The 15,872-nt window shown below is 42.2% G+C and overlaps 4 protein-coding genes across 4 annotated transcripts; all 4 read left to right on the top strand.

Moving 5' to 3' along the window:
• Nucleotides 1-70: 70 nt before the first annotated feature.
• On the top strand, nucleotides 71-3,120 carry LOC133154449 (zinc finger protein OZF-like). Its single transcript, XM_061279202.1, has 3 exons — nucleotides 71-424; nucleotides 1,008-1,117; nucleotides 1,306-3,120. The coding sequence occupies exons 2-3, from the start codon at nucleotides 1,015-1,017 to the stop codon at nucleotides 2,457-2,459; spliced, it is 1,257 nt and encodes a 418-aa protein (XP_061135186.1). The 5' UTR covers nucleotides 71-424; nucleotides 1,008-1,014; the 3' UTR covers nucleotides 2,460-3,120.
• Nucleotides 3,121-4,532: 1,412 nt separating this feature from the next.
• Nucleotides 4,533-8,092, top strand: LOC133154462 (gastrula zinc finger protein XlCGF17.1-like). The gene is made up of 3 exons (XM_061279221.1): nucleotides 4,533-4,660; nucleotides 5,195-5,304; nucleotides 5,495-8,092. Exons 2-3 carry the CDS (start codon nucleotides 5,202-5,204, stop codon nucleotides 6,484-6,486), a joined length of 1,095 nt encoding a protein of 364 aa, XP_061135205.1. The 5' UTR covers nucleotides 4,533-4,660; nucleotides 5,195-5,201; the 3' UTR covers nucleotides 6,487-8,092.
• An 87-nt stretch (nucleotides 8,093-8,179) lies between these two features.
• On the top strand, nucleotides 8,180-12,102 carry LOC133154403 (oocyte zinc finger protein XlCOF6-like). The gene is made up of 3 exons (XM_061279102.1): nucleotides 8,180-8,315; nucleotides 9,031-9,140; nucleotides 9,331-12,102. The coding sequence occupies exons 2-3, from the start codon at nucleotides 9,038-9,040 to the stop codon at nucleotides 11,406-11,408; spliced, it is 2,181 nt and encodes a 726-aa protein (XP_061135086.1). The 5' UTR covers nucleotides 8,180-8,315; nucleotides 9,031-9,037; the 3' UTR covers nucleotides 11,409-12,102.
• Nucleotides 12,103-12,343: 241 nt separating this feature from the next.
• On the top strand, nucleotides 12,344-15,872 carry LOC133154459 (SWI/SNF-related matrix-associated actin-dependent regulator of chromatin subfamily B member 1). Its single transcript, XM_061279217.1, has 9 exons — nucleotides 12,344-12,478; nucleotides 13,372-13,483; nucleotides 13,570-13,699; nucleotides 14,231-14,368; nucleotides 14,448-14,575; nucleotides 14,915-15,081; nucleotides 15,155-15,345; nucleotides 15,412-15,543; nucleotides 15,647-15,872. The coding sequence occupies exons 1-9, from the start codon at nucleotides 12,395-12,397 to the stop codon at nucleotides 15,684-15,686; spliced, it is 1,122 nt and encodes a 373-aa protein (XP_061135201.1). The 5' UTR covers nucleotides 12,344-12,394; the 3' UTR covers nucleotides 15,687-15,872.

Raw genomic sequence — 15,872 nt, 5'->3', positions numbered from 1 at the left:
GTCAAGTAAGTATCATAAATAGCATATCATTTGAGACCATGGCATTAACCTCAAAAGCACAAGCGGTTGAAAGCTTTCTGGCTAGTTAACACTAGTGTTGAACAACGCGCACGACAAACGCACGCTCATGTTATTGAAAGGTATTCCCCATTGGTATTTTAGAAAACGTGCACAAAATGGTTTTATTTTTTTGCACGCAGTATTGGTTTGTGTGGTGGGCAACAACAACATAAAACGTTCCATGGTTGTTCGCTAGAGGGCGTCCGGGACCTCTCTCAAATGACGTCAACAGCACGTAACAGGGAGTAAAGCGACACAAACAGAAGCTTGTGGTCTTCTAGTCGACTGCATCGGATAAGCACGCAATTAACTTTTGTGGTGAATCAGTAAGATTGATTTCACTACAACTGCAACGACGAACGAGCTAAGCTACGACTGTGGACCTAAGTTAGCACCATTCGTTATTTGTAGTACTGCTTGGTTGCAGTACACAAGTGCGGGCCGCTTTGATTAGCATGTAGCTACCACAGTGCTAACTTTATGACGGGTGTCAAACTCATTTTGTTCGCATTGTAGTCATAGTTTCTTTCGGTGGGCTATTATGATTGTCAACCCAAATAAATGTGTGAGCACCTCATATTTATACATTAAAAGCTACAAAACAAACTGACAAATAACCTTTTCAAATCAGACGAGTAAAAACTGGTCAAATATATTTAAAAAAATCTTTTTATTAAAAGTGCCGACAATTTGCAATTCGAGTCATGACACACGAATTTGATACACCGTTTGTCTTCGCGGGCCACTTAAAATGATGTGGCGGGCCCTATCTGCCCCCCTGGCCTTGAGTTTGACACCTGTGAAGTAGTCTCTTTTGCTAAGTTTATTTTCTTTCCAAACTATCATGCACAACACACAATTAAAAAAAAAAAATCAAGCACAACACACAATACTATTGTGTAAACCTTTGTTAGCCAAACATTCTTGACCAAGTGTTGTGATTCCAGTGTGAAAATGTCTGCAAGGGCCACAGCAAAGTATGTGGAGGAAAAGGACCGTACTCGTCGACGACTGGAAGATCTTGGGCTGCAGCCTTATGTTGTGTTACGCAGAGCTGGTCAGTACTTGCTTAGAAAATAGTTATTTTCCATTATGAATCCTCTCCCAGTGTTTATTTTTAGTAGAATTCTATCGGAACCATGTGTGTTGGGCAGATTGACGAAGTCCTTGTATAGGTTTTGCCAGTTTCGCTTCAACTTTCATTGTCAATATACATTGAAATGATGTATTTGTCTTGTTTTGCAGACGTCACTGAAGCTATTCGTCCTAAGCAGCAGGAGCCAGAGCTCACCCACATTAAAGAGGAGGAAGATTTGGGCAAAGAGGTCCACCACTTGAATGAACAAATGCAGCAGACGTTTCTTTGCACCGTAAAGAAGGAGGAAGAGCCGGAGTGGCCTTGTATCGAAGAGGAGGGAGAAGACTCCTGTGACATTAAAAAGGAGGAGGAGGAGATGCCATTGACTGGTGTCCCTTTAAAGAGTTTTGATGAGGTGAGCAAAGGGGCGGAGCCTCCAAGCTGTAGCTCAAGTCAACAAATGACCCGAGAAGGTGACGGAGACCGCTGTGGAGGATCACAAGCAGCTCCACCATCAGATAGTGCTGATGTGTCGTCACATGCTACTGCTGATGAGGCTAAAAAAAAACACAGGCAATCTTCTCAGTGTGGGAAACGTTGTGCTAATAACAGTGTTTTGAAACAACACATGAGAATGCACACAAGAAAGAAAAACCTTTCCTGCTCAGTTTGTGGCCAAAAAGTCTCTCATAGGCGAAGCTTAATCAGGCACACAAGAATCCACACTGGCGAGAAACCTTTTTCATGCTCAGTTTGTGGCCAAAGATTTTCAGTGAAGGCAAACTTAAAAAGGCACACAAGAACCCACACTGGCGAGAAACCTTTTTCATGCTCCGTTTGTGGCCAAAGATTTAGTCAGAAAGGACATCTAATAATTCATACAAGAATCCACACTGGCGAGAAACTTTTTTCATGCTCAGTTTGTGGCCAGAAATTCAGTGATAAGAGAACCTTAAAATGTCATACAAGAATCCACACTGGTGAGAAACCTTTTTCTTGCTCAGTTTGTGGCCAAAGATTCCCTGAGAAGGCAAACTTAAAAAGGCACACAAAAATCCATACTGGTGAGAAACCTTATTCATGCTCAGTTTGTGGCCAAAAATTCTCTGAGATGAGAAATTTAATTACACACACAAGAACCCACACTGGTGAGAAACCTTTTTCATGCTCAGTTTGTGGTCAGAAATTCAGTGATAAGAGAAACTTAAAAGGTCATGCAAGAATCCACACTGGCGAGAACCCTGTTGCCTGCTCAGTCACTTGCCAAAAAGTCTCTATTGAGAATTTCGTGTTTGTTGGGGAGATGAGCAATGGGCCGTGAAGTTTTCATCTTTTTGAGCAGAATCATGAGTTTTTGCATCAATGGTAATTACCGTTTTTTTCCGTGTATAATGCGACCCCATGTATAATACGCACCCTAAAAATGGCATGTTGATGCTGGAAAAAAGCCTGTACCCATGTATAATACGCACCCAATTCATTTTTTTTTTAACTCCCAATGATCGTCACACACGCAGGGAGGCAATGGGTCCCATTTTTATAGTCTTTGGTATGGTCTTAACTAGGCTGGATGTTTTTTTTTTTTTTGGCGTTGATTTCTCCGACTGCCCGTAAAGGCACCACCGCGATCAGATGAAAAGAAAGTGACGTGCGGACATGTGGAAAAGGCGGCTCTGTATGGGAGAGAAGTTGAAGAGGAATAAAAACACCCTTGGAAACCAAAACTTGCCCCTCGTCGTGACTCGGAGCCGCAACAAATGTTTCGGATTTGTGTAGGGTACATTGTGACAGACAGCAAACGAAGAGGTGATCGAGCAAGCCTTGTCTGATACGAGAGCATTGCCTTCGTATGGAGCGTGTTTGAAGTGAACAGCAGAGACAAAAGGAACAAGGCAAAGTGTTGTGAAATAAAATATTACCTGTAATATGCATTTTGTTATTTGCTGACTGAAACTGCTAATTAAACTGTGAATTGAAACTAATGGGAAGAAAACTGATTTCTCACTCTTTATATAGCTGACGTGTCTTGCGCATCCATTCTGCGCATCTGTAATGCCGGCCTCCGTATGATATCCGGTTTGCGATGGAGATTAAAAACCAAACAATATTTGACAATAACACACCATCGAGGATTGCACCATCGCATCAAACGATGTGTCGTCAATTATGAATTTTACTGACTGTGTTGGGCAGGATGGCTGAATGCGATGCGCGATTGACAACAAACAAGAAAGGTGATTTCAAGTTTGATTTCGAGGGAGATTTGTCATGTCTCGTCCCTAGTTTTGCTATGTGTCTAGGTTGCCATAGTTTCTGTTCGCGTCGCCCCTCTCTTCCTGTGTCACCTCAATCAATGTAATGTTTTGTATTTAAGTCCTGTCTGCCCCTCGCTCACCGTCGGATGATGTCATGATGTCTGTTTGGTTTCTGTTCCTGTCTTTGGTAATGTCACCCTGTCTTTTTGTTCCACGTCTTTGTTGGTCAGTCCTGTTGTTGGTTTTGTTGTACCATGATTTTCAAAAAAAAATAAAAAAAATTGTACCCATGTATAATGCGCACCCCAGATTTTAGGACAATAAATTAGTTGAATTTTGCGCATTATACACGGAAAAAACGGTATGTTCTATGTACCTTCTGATTGGGATGGTAAACTCCTTTCTTTCACCACAGTGAGAAGTTCATATTTTAGTCGTACTGAATTTGAGAATACAGTTAACCGGCCTCGGGATGATAATTGTCATACTTGATATTTATTTAGTTTTTAGTTGTGGATTTGAACTGAAATTAGTTATATGAAGTGAAAGTTGCTTCGTTTTTATTAGTGTTTAGGATTTAGTTTTGTTCAGCTTCTCTTGTTAAGGTTTTTGTCCCCATATTTGTCAATAGTTTTTATTAGTGTTTAGGATTTAGTTTTGTTCAGCTTCTCTTGTTAAGGTTTTTGTCCCCATATTTGTCAAGACTTGTTAAGAAGAAAAATCAGAGCAAGCAAGACACTTTTTTTTTTATTGCGCTTGTGAATGATATTACATGATGACCAATGATGACGTGTCATGTGATATATCTTAAGAAATGGAGCTCCATGAGATGTGAGTAGTTCTCAACGTTTTATGACACAAGTAAGCGAAGTATCATAAATAGATCAAATAGATAGATAAATCATTTGAGACTATGGCATTAACCTCAAAAGCACAAACGCTTAAAAGCTTTCTGGCTAGTTAACACTAGTCTCGAACAACGTGCACGACAAACGCACGCTAGTATGTTATTAAAAAGTATTCGCCATTGGCATTTTGGAAAACGTGCACGCAATGTTGGTTTGTTTGGTGGGCAACGACATTAATCGTTCCATGGTTGTTCGCTAGAGAGCGTCCGGGACCTCTCAAATTACGTCATCAATACGTCAGAGGAAGTAAAGCGACACTCAAACAAGCTAGTGAACTTCTAGTCGACTGCATCGGATAAACACGCAATTAACTTATGTGGTGACTCAGTAAGATTCGCTACACTGCAACGACGAAAGAGGCAAGTTACGACTGTGGACCTAAGTTAGCACCGTTCGTTATTTGTAGTACTGCTTGGTTGCAGTACACAAGTGCAGGCTGCTTTTATTAGCATGTAGCTACCACAGTGCTAACTTTATGAAGGGCGTCAGACTCATTTTGTTCGCATTGTAGTCATAGTTTCTTTCGATGGGCTATTATGATTGTCAACCCAAATAAACGTGTGAGCACCTCATATTCTATACAGTAAAAGCTACAAAACAAACTGAAAAATAACCTTTTCAAATCAGACGAGTAAAAACTGGTCAAATATTAAAAAAATATATTATTAAAAGCGACGACAATATGCTATTCTAGTCATGATACACGAATTTGATGCCCCCTGGCCTTGAGTTTGACACCTGTGAACTAGACTGTCTTTTGCTAAGTTTATCTTCTTTCCAAACTATCAAGCACAACACACAATAAACAAAACAAAACTATCATGCACAACACACAATACTATTGTGCAAACCTTTGTTAGCCAAACATTGTTGAACAAGTTTTGTGATTGCAGTGTGAAAATGTCTGCAAGGGCCACGGCAAAGTACGTGGAGGAAAAGAACCGTACTCGTCGACGACTGGAAGATCTTGGGCTGCAGCCTTATGTTGTGTTACGCAGAGCTGGTCAGTACTTGCTTAGAAAATAGTTATTTTCCATTATGAATCCTCTCCCAGTGTTTATTTTTAGTAGAATTCTATCGAAATCATGTGTGAGAGGCAGATTGACGAAGTCCTTGTATAGGTTTTGCCCGTTTCGCTTCAACTGTCATTGTTATTATACATTGAAATGATGTATGTTTGTCTTATTTTGCAGACGTCAGTGAAGCTATTCGTCCTAAGCAGCAGGAGCCCGAGCTCACGCACATTAAAGAGGAGGAAGATGTGGGCAAAGAGGTCCACCACTTGAATGAACAAATGCAGCAGACGTTTCTTTGCACCGTAAAGAAGGAGGAAGAGCCGGAGTGGCCTTGTATCAAAGAGGAGGGAGAAGACTCCTATGACATTAAAAAGGAGGAAGAGGAGATGCCATTGACTGGTGTCCCTTTAAAGAGTTTTGATGAGGTGAGCAAAGGGGCGGAGCCTCCAAGCTGCAGCTCAAGTCTACAAATGACCCGAGAAGGTGATGCAGACCGCTGTGGAGGATCACAAGGAGCTCCACCTTCAGATAGTGATGACGTGTCGTCACATGCTCCTGCTGATGATGATGAGTCTCAACAGAAACACAGGCGATGTTCTCAGTGTGGGAGATGTTTTGTTAATACCAGTGTTTTGAAGCAACACATGAGAATGCACGCAGGAAAGAAAAACTTTTCATGCTCAGTTTGTGGCCAAAGATTTTCAGTGAAAACAAACTTAAAAAGGCACACAAAAATCCATACTGGTGAGAAACCTTTTTCATGCTCATTTTGTGGCCAAAGATTCTCTGAGAAGGCAACTTTAACAAGTCATACAAGAATCCACACTGGTGAGAAACCATTTTCATGCTCAGTTTGTGGCCAAAGATTTAGTCAGAAAGGACATCTAATAATTCATACAAGAATCCACACTGGCGAGAAACTTTTTTCATGCTCAGTTTGTGGCCAAAGATTCAATCGTAAAGGACATCTAACAGTTCATACAAGAACACACACTGGTGAGAAACCTTTTTCATGCTCAGTTTGTGGCCAGGAATTCAGTGATAAGAGAAACTTAAAACGTCATGCAAGAATCCACACTGGCGAGAACCCTGTTGCCTGCTCAGTCACTTGCCAAAAAGTTTCTATTGAGAATTCTGAATTCTTTGGGGAGATGATCAATGCTCCGTGAAGTTTCCATCTTCTATTTGAGCAAAATCATGAGTTTTTGCATCAATGGTAATTCTATCCAATGTACCTTTTGATTGGGATGCTAAACTTTTTTCCTTCACTACAGTGAGAAGTTCATATTTTAGTCGTACTGAAATTGAGAATATAGTTAACCGGCCTCGGGATGATAATTGTCATACTTGATGTTTATTTAGTTTTGAGTTGTGGATGTGAACTGAAATTAGTTCTATTTCATATGAAGTGAAAGTTGTTTTGGTTTTATTAGTGTTTAGGATTTAGTTTTGTTCAGCTTTTCTTGTTAAGCTTTTTGTCCCCATATTTGTCAAGACTTGTTAAGAAGAGAAATCAGAGCAAGCAAGACACTCTTTTTTTTCTTGCGCTTGTGAATGGTATTGAATGATGACACGCGTCATGTGATATATCTTAAGAAATGGAGATCCATGAGATGTGAGTAATTCCCAACATTTTATGACACAAGTAAGCTAAGTATCATAAATAAATAAAATAGATAGATAAATCATTTGAGACCATGGCATCAACCTCAAAAGTTGAAAGCTCTCTGGCTGGTTAACACTAGTGTCGAACAACGCGCACGACAAACGCGCGCTAGTATGTTATTAAAAAGTATTCGCCATTGGTATTTTGTTAAACGTCCACAAAATGGTTTTATTGTTTTGCACGCAATATTGGTTTGAGATTGAATCCATTAGGGACGAGATCAAGAATACAATTCCAATCGCTCGGTCGAGCCCGCCGTTTACCAACGCTGATGATCATGCAACAACCCTCTCAAATTTTAAAAGCGTGTCCCTTGAAAGGCTTACACAATTGGTTAGTGCGGCTAAACAAACATGTTTACTCAACCCTCTTCCAGCCAAACTACTTAAAGAATTATTTTAGGACCGTCCGTCTTAAATATAATCAATCTGTTTGTCTGTCTCCTCTGGGATAGTGCCAACAGCCTATTATTAAACCGTTACTTAAGCGACCAAATCTTGACCCGGACTGTCTCAGTAATTATAGGCCAGTTTCAAACCTCCCATTCATAGCAAACCTTCTTGAAAAAGTAGTAGCGCAGCAGCTTATTGATTACACGGTCGCCAATAATTGATACGACTCTTTTCAGTCTGGTTTTAGAGCTAATCACTCCACTGAGACAGCACTTGCTAAAGTGACTAACGATCTCCTCATAACTGTGGATTCAAACACTTCATCTGTACTGTTACTACTCGTGGGTTAATTCAGGATAGGGGAACTGCAGCTCAACCTCCTCGAAGACACTGCCAGGATAATAGAGGGCTCCTCCGGCAGCCCTTCGCTCTGACTTGGACATCCACTTTTTTTCATTGATTTTCATATTATGTATTATTTTTGCCCTCTCTGCATCCATTTCAACCTGGTGATCCTGAAAGGGGGATCCTTCCATCTGTGGTCCCTTCTCAAGGTTTCTCATTTTCCCCTGGCAGGGGTTTTTGAGTTTTTCCTTGCCCTTTTGGGAGCTTAAGATCAGGGGATGCTTTGAAAATAATTGTCAATTTTAGTCTATGTGAAGCCCTTTGAGACTGCATGTGATTTAGGGCTATACAAATAAACTTGACTTGACTTGACTTGACTGGTTTGTTTGCTAGGCAACAACATTAATCGTTCCACAGTTGTTCGCTAGAGGGCGTCCGGGACCTCCCTTACTTGACGTCATCACACGTAACAGGAAGTAACGCGACACAAACAGAAGCTCGTAGCCATCTAGTCGACTGCATCGGATAAACACGCAATTAACTTATGTGGTGAATCAGTAAGATTAGTTTCACTACAACTGCAACGACGAACGAGGTAAGTTACGACTGTGGACCAAAGTTAGTACCGTTCGTTATTTGCTGCTTGGTTGCTATGCTTACTGTCTGCACACTGGCTCAGTTTTGCTCCTCTTATTTATTGTGTTATTTGTTTATTATTTATTCATCACTCATATTTATTTATTATTTATTGTTTGCTTTCTTGTTTTTATTTTGTGTCGTCTACTTGTATGTACGATGTCTCGTCACCGTGGGATAGAGGAAACGGAATTTCGGTTTCTTTGTGTGTCTTGACATATGAAGGGATTGACAATAAAGCAGACTTTGACAAGTGCGGGCCGCTTTGATTAGCATGTAGCTACCACAGTGCTAACTTTATGACGAGTGTCAAACTCATTTTGTTCGCATTGTAGTCATAGTTTCTTTCGGTGGGCTATTATGATTGTCAACCCAAATAAATGTGTGAGCACCTCATATTCTATACATTAAAAGCTACAAAACAAACTGACAAATAACTCGTTTTCAAATCAGACGAGTAAAAACTGGTCAAATATATAAAAAAAAAAGAAATTATTAAAAGTGACGACAATTTGCAATTCTAGTCATGAGACACGAATTTTGCTAAGTTTATCTTCTTTCCAAACTATCAAGCACAACACACAATAAAAAAAACAACTATTAAGCACAACACACAATACTATTGTGTAAACGTTTGTTAGCCAAACATTGTTGACCAAGTGTTGTGATTGCAGTGTGAAAATGTCTGCAAGGGCCACGGCAAGGTACGTGGAGGAAAAGGACCGTACTCGTCGACGACTGGAAGATCTTGGGCTGCAGCCTTATGTTGTGTTACGCAGAGCTGGTTAGTACTTGCTTATTAAATGGCTATTTTCTTTTTTTAATCCTCTTCCAGTCTTTATGTTTAGTAGAATTCTATCGGAACCATGTGTGTTGGGCAGATTGACGAAGTCCTTGAATCAGCTTTGCCAGTTTCTCTTCAACTTTCATTGTCAATATACATTGAAATGATGTGTGTTTGTCTTGTTTTGCAGACGTCACTGAAGCTATTCGTCCTAAGCAGCAGGAGCCAGAGCTCACCCACATTAAAGAGGAGGAAGATTTGGGCAAAGAGGTCCACCACTTGAATGAACAAATGCAGCAGACGTTTCTTTGCACCGTAAAGAAGGAGGAAGAGCCGGAGTGGCCTTGTATCGAAGAGGAGGGAGAAGACTCCTGTGACATTAAAAAGGAGGAGGAGGAGATGCCATTGACTGGTGTCCCTTTAAAGAGTTTTGATGAGGTGAGCAAAGGGGCGGAGCCTCCAAGCTGTAGCTCAAGTCAACAAATGACCCGAGAAGGTGACGGAGACCGCTGTGGAGGATCACAAGCAGCTCCACCATCAGATAGTGCTGATGTGTCGTCACATGCTACTGCTGATGAGGCTAAAAAAAAACACAGGCAATCTTCTCAGTGTGGGAAACGTTGTGCTAATAACAGTGTTTTGAAACAACACATGAGAATGCACACAAGAAAGAAAAACCTTTCCTGCTCAGTTTGTGGCCAAAAAGTCTCTCATAGGCGAAGCTTAATCAGGCACACAAGAATCCACACTGGCGAGAAACCTTTTTCATGCTCAGTTTGTGGCCAAAGATTTTCAGTGAAGGCAAACTTAAAAAGGTACACAAGAACCCACACTGGCGAGAAACCTTTTTCATGCTCCTTTTGTGGCCAAAGATTTAGTCAGAAAGGACATCTAATAATTCATACAAGAATCCACACTGGCGAGAAACTTTTTTCATGCTCAGTTTGTGGCCAGAAATTCAGTGATAAGAGAACCTTAAAATGTCATGCAAGAATCCACACTGGTGAGCAACCTTATTCATGCTCAGTTTGTGGCCAGAAATTCTCTAAGAGGGGAAGTCTAACAGTTCATACAAGAATCCACACTGGTGAGAAACCTTTTTCATGCTCAGTTTGTGGCCAAAACTTCTCTGAGAAGGGAAGTCTAAGATGTCATACAAGAACCCACACTGGTGAGAAACCTTTTTCATGCTCAGTTTGTGGCCAAAGGTTTCCAGTGAAAGCAAACTTAAAAAGGCATACAAGAATCCATACTGGTGAGAAACCTTTTTCATGCTCCGTTTGTGGCCAAAGATTTAGTCGTAGAGGACTTCTAACAATTCATACAAGCACCCACACTGGTGAGAAACCTTTTTCATGCTCAGTTTGTGGCAAAAGATTCTCTGAGAAAGCAACTTTAACAAGACATACAAGAATCCACACTGGTGAGAAATCTTTTTCATGCCCAGTTTGTGGCCAAATATTCAGTCGGAAGGCAAATTTAACAAGACATAAAACAATCCACACTGGCGAGAAACCTTTTTCATGCTCAGTTTGTGGCCAAAGGTTTCGTCATAGAGGACCTCTAACACGTCATTCAAGAACCCACACTGGTGAGAAACCTTTTTCATGCTCAGTTTGTGGCCAAAGATTCTCTGAGAAGAGAAACTTAAAAATGCACACAATAATCCACACTTTTGACAAACCTTTTTCATGTTCAGTTTGTGGCCAAAGATTCAATCATAAAGGACATCTAACAAGTCATACAAGAATCCACACTGGTGAGAAACCTTTTTCATGCTCAGTTTGTGGCCAAAGATTCTCTGAGAAGGTAACTTTAACAAGGCATACAATAATCCACACTGGTGAGAAACCTTATTCATGCTCAGTTTGTGGCCAAAGATTTAGTCGGAAGGCAACTTTAACAAGTCATACAAGAATCCACACTGGCGAGAAACCTTTTTCATGCTCAGTTTGTGGCCAAAAATTCTCTGAGAGGGCAAATTTAATTACGCACACAAGAATCCACACTGGCGAGAAACCTTTTTCATGCGCCGTTTGTGGCCAAAGATTTAGTCATAGAGGATCTCTAACACTTCATACAAGAACCCACACTGGTGAGGAACCTTTTTCATGCTCAGTTTGTGGCCAGAAATTCAGCGATAAGAGAACCGTAAAACGTCATGCAAGAATTCACACTGGCGAAAACCCTGTTGCCTGCTCAGTCACTTCCCAAAAAGTCTTTATTGAGAATTCTGAATTTGTTGGGGAGATAATCAATGGTCCGTGAAGTTTTCATCTTCTATTTGAGCAGAATCATGAGTTTTTGCATCAATGGTAATTCTGTTCTATGTACCTTCTGATTGGGATGCTAAACTCCTTTCCTTCACCACAGTGAGAAGTTCATGTTTTAGTCGTACTGAATTTGAGGACATAGTTAACCGGCCTCGGGATGATAACAGTTTTGTAATTGTCATACTTGATATTTATTTAGTTTTGAGTTGTGGATTTGTACTGAAATTAATTCTATTTCATATGAAGTGAAAGTTGCTTAGTTTTTATTAGTGTTTAGGGTTTAGTTTTGTTCAGCGTTTCATGTTAAGGTTGTTGTCCCCATATTTGTCCAGACTTGTTCAGAAGCAAGCACGACACGTGTGGCCATTCAGCCCTGCTCTCTGCACTGGAAAAAGCTAACCAATCAAAGAGGGGCATGACACACCAAAATCCGAAACTACGGGGACAAATAGAAAGTTGAGCTGCACAATGATTTAAACTCCCCTCCAAAATTGAGGCTAATTCTTTTCATTTTGCAGTGAAAATAGATGAAGCAATTTGAGTAGAAATGCCGAATGAGAAAATATGAAAGCATGTGGAATGCCTTCCAATCATGAAATGAAATGAGAATGGGTTGTATGGGATGACATTGAACAATGTGGAATCATATGGAGTTATGCAGAATGATAATAAATGATGATGAACGATGATATGCGTCATGTGATAATACACCTCAAGAAATGGAGATCCATGAGATGCGAGTAATTCCCAAGATTTTACGACACAAGTAAAGTAAGTATCATAAACAGCATATTATTAGTTCATTCGATACCACGGAATGAGCCTCTAAATAATCAAACAGATGAAATACTAGGCCTAATTTTGACAACGATGAAAAAATGTTGAGTTCGTGTATCACTGTGACGTCATCTTTTCGCGACTAACATCAGCCAAAGCAGCGCATGCGCATTCGAACCGCTTTTGTTTCCATTCCATTCCAGTATGGCGCTTAGCAAGACATTTGGGCAAAAACCTGTCAAATTCCAGCTGGAAGACGATGGGGATTTTTATATGATCGGCTCGGAGGTCGGTGTGTCTACATTTGATCCCCTTCTGCTCCATCTTCACCGCAGGGTTTTCTTCATTTCAACTTTTTGTCGGATATTAGCTCGACCGCTAACGTTGCTAAGCGAAGTTGAGCGCATTCAAAAGAACTATATCATAAAGGCTATTCTTTCAAAAAATAAAAATAATAAAAGTATTAGCACTTGCTTTAGGCTTTGAGAGCAACATATCCATTATGTTCATGTCGTGCTTGGGGTTTGCAGTCTACTCTTTGTGGACGAGCGTGTGTTGATTTGAATGAGTTAGCATGCTAAGGTTGTAGCTTCAAATACGCTCTACCAAAATGCGGAAAGAATTTGGAACTCTGGTTTGACGCCAGATTAATCGCTTAACGTTTGCCTTTTAAGTGCCTCATGATGTTTTACGAGGCTGGGTTGTGATTTTAAATTTGTTTCGAATTAGGTGGGTTTCAAGATGGTTTTGGAAGCGTATTCGATTTTCAGGCTTCAAACGAGGCGTTGGGTTTAGTTAAACAAGTTCAATCCATGGTTGAGTTTTTAACGAGGCCTGGGTTTGCACATGAGGGCGTCATATCTTTCAAGGTTTGAAACAAGTGGTAGAGTCTCAAACTAGCAAATTCAGGCCTCAACTTGGGTTTCAATTTTAAGATAGTGCTAGGGTTGGCTTTTAAATGATGGTTTCAAGGTTTTAAATGTTAAAGGCAGGCTTCAAAGTGCCGTTTTAAACCACAAGTTATTGTCAAGAAACATGGTGTTAAGCCCAGAATGAATTTGTCCAGGCCGATCCTGGTGTTTAACAGAATTAAATTGTGATTATTTAGCCAATTGACCAAATATGTCATGAATGAAATTACTTTGTTATTTTTTAACTGTGATGTGATGCGTTGTGTTCAGGTGGGCAACTACTTGCGCATGTTCAGGGGATCCCTGTACAAGCGCTATCCGTCCCTGTGGAGGAAGTTGGCGTCGGTAGAGGAGCGCAAGAAGATTGTGGAGTCATCGCACGGTCAGTTTGTCGGCTCGGGCGGGGGCGTGGCCCGGGCATCGGCGCCGGTCAATCACGAGGCCTCGTCGGCCGTCTACTGCCTTCAGATCACGGCTACACGCAGCTAGCCACCAGCGTGACGCTGCTCAAGGCCAGCGAGGTGGAAGAGATTCTGGACGGCAACGACGACAAGTACAAAGCCGTCTCCATAAGCACCGAGCCTCCCGCATACTTGAGGTACGACGCCAAAACTGGGGTTGCAGTTTTAAAGGTACTCAATCTGGAGTTAGGGTTTTTAATCAGGTTGTCCAATTAGACTTTCAAGTCTGGGTCAGGAATGCAAATTAGGGATTGTAGTCTGTTTTGGAAAGAAGCCTGGGTTCTTGTTTTCAACTGAGCTTTATAGGCAAGCGTTTGGGTTCTCAAACACAAGTTAGGCTTTTGCGGCTAAATAAAAGCTCATAACTAAAGTTTCATAGCAGGTTTAATATCTCAGGAAGAATTAGGATTTCCAGATGGGGGTTGGGCTCCAAATTAGGGTTGAGAGTTTCAGTCAAGATTAAGATTGCAGTCCAGTGTTTGGCTCAAAGGATATTTTGACCAATGGTGGCTCAGTGTTTAGCTGAGCATTCATGTCCTACTTTCCCCGTAGTCTTTGAACGTGACTTTTGTCTTGCGAGCAAAGTGCGCCCTCGTGTGGCTGGGTGGTGAACTGTGGGCACTATACAATAACATGTTTATGCGCGTGTGTAACAATTGTCAACGCAGGGAACAGAAGGCCAAGAGGAACAGCCAGTGGGTTCCCACGCTGCCCAACAGCTCCCATCACCTGGACGCCGTACCCTGCTCCACCACCATCAACCGCACCCGTCTAGGTCGAGACAAGAAGAGGACATTCCCGCTCTGGTCAGCCTCCAACACTAGCACATTCTATGCATGCAAATCAGTGTGTGTCTTAATACAATTTCATGTGCGCGTGGTTCAGCTTTGACGACCACGACCCGGCGGTGATCCACGAGAACGCCACGCAGTCTGAAGTGCTGGTGCCCATCCGTCTGGACATGGAAATCGAAGGCCAGAAGCTTCGAGACGCGTTTACGTGGAATATGAATGGCATGTCGCACGTGCGCACACAGCAACACGAATGACACCGTTAGGCGAGGGTTCGGCTTTTCGAGCAAAACTTAAGTGTTGGGGTATCACAGTAGGTCTTTTAAGACTTTAAGCAAGTATGTGATTGCAACTCAAATCAAGTTGCGCCTCAAAATTCTAGAAGTAGGCTTTCAAGTTAGCAAGCTCATGTGATGCATTCAATTGTGGCTTTGGGCTTTTGTGTTAGCCTTTCAAACGGTGAACTGGCTTGCGAACGGCTTAGAAGATTTCAGTTTGGAGTCACGTCTGCGTTTGGCCCTTATCCTAAAAATTGTCGATTGTTGTCGATGCGGATCGCAGAGAAACTGATGACTCCCGAGATGTTTTCGGAGATCCTGTGCGACGATCTGGACCTCAACCCTTTGGCTTTCGTGCCCGCCATCGCTTCCGCCATTCGCCAGCAGATGGAGTCGTACCCCACCGACAGCATTCTGGATGAGCAGACGGACCAGAGGGTCATCATCAAGGTACATCGCCCGCCCGCCTGCCATCTTCTTTCCGTGCATAATGGCTGCCTCTCTCCCTTGCCGCAACCTCCAGCTCAACATCCACGTGGGCAACATCTCCCTGGTGGACCAGTTTGAGTGGGACATGTCGGAAAGGGACAACTCCCCGGAGAAGTTTGCGCTCAAGCTGTGCTCCGAGTTGGGTCTGGGAGGTGAGTTCGTCACCACCATCGCATACAGCATCAGGGGGCAGCTCAGCTGGCACCAGAGGACGTACGCCTTCAGGTAGGCCAAAGGCACCGCCGTCAGGGCCTCGCCGGACACCTGACCTTTGCCGCTCCATCCACGCAGCGAGAACCCACTCCCCACGGTGGAGATTGCCATCAGGAACACGGGTGACGCTGACCAGTGGTGCCCCTTGCTGGAGACGCTGACGGACGCTGAGATGGAGAAGAAGATCAGAGACCAAGACAGAAACACCAGGTGGGGGTCACAAGTAGAAAAGCGAAAAGACCAATCAAGGAGGAGTAAAAGAGTGTACAAGTTTGGCCAAGGTGCTACCTGTGTTTTGTTCTTCTCTTTTCAGGCGAATGAGGCGACTCGCCAACACGGCGCCGGCCTGGTAGAGGAACGTGATGCTCTATCGTCGGCAAAAACAACAATAGCGTCATGAGGGCACACACACACACGCACGCACACACGTGCGCACACACACACAGAAAGAGCAAGAAGTCAGATAATATATTTATGTTGTATTTGTCCTCTTTTGTACGATTGAATGATTCTTACAAAATAAACCAAAAAAAACCAAA

This window comes from Syngnathus typhle, linkage group LG5, assembly GCF_033458585.1.
Source record: "Syngnathus typhle isolate RoL2023-S1 ecotype Sweden linkage group LG5, RoL_Styp_1.0, whole genome shotgun sequence".
Taxonomy (NCBI): Eukaryota; Metazoa; Chordata; class Actinopteri; order Syngnathiformes; family Syngnathidae; genus Syngnathus; species Syngnathus typhle.
The sequence above is the reverse complement of the archived record's forward strand: the minus strand, read 5'-3'. Positions and strand labels throughout refer to the sequence as shown.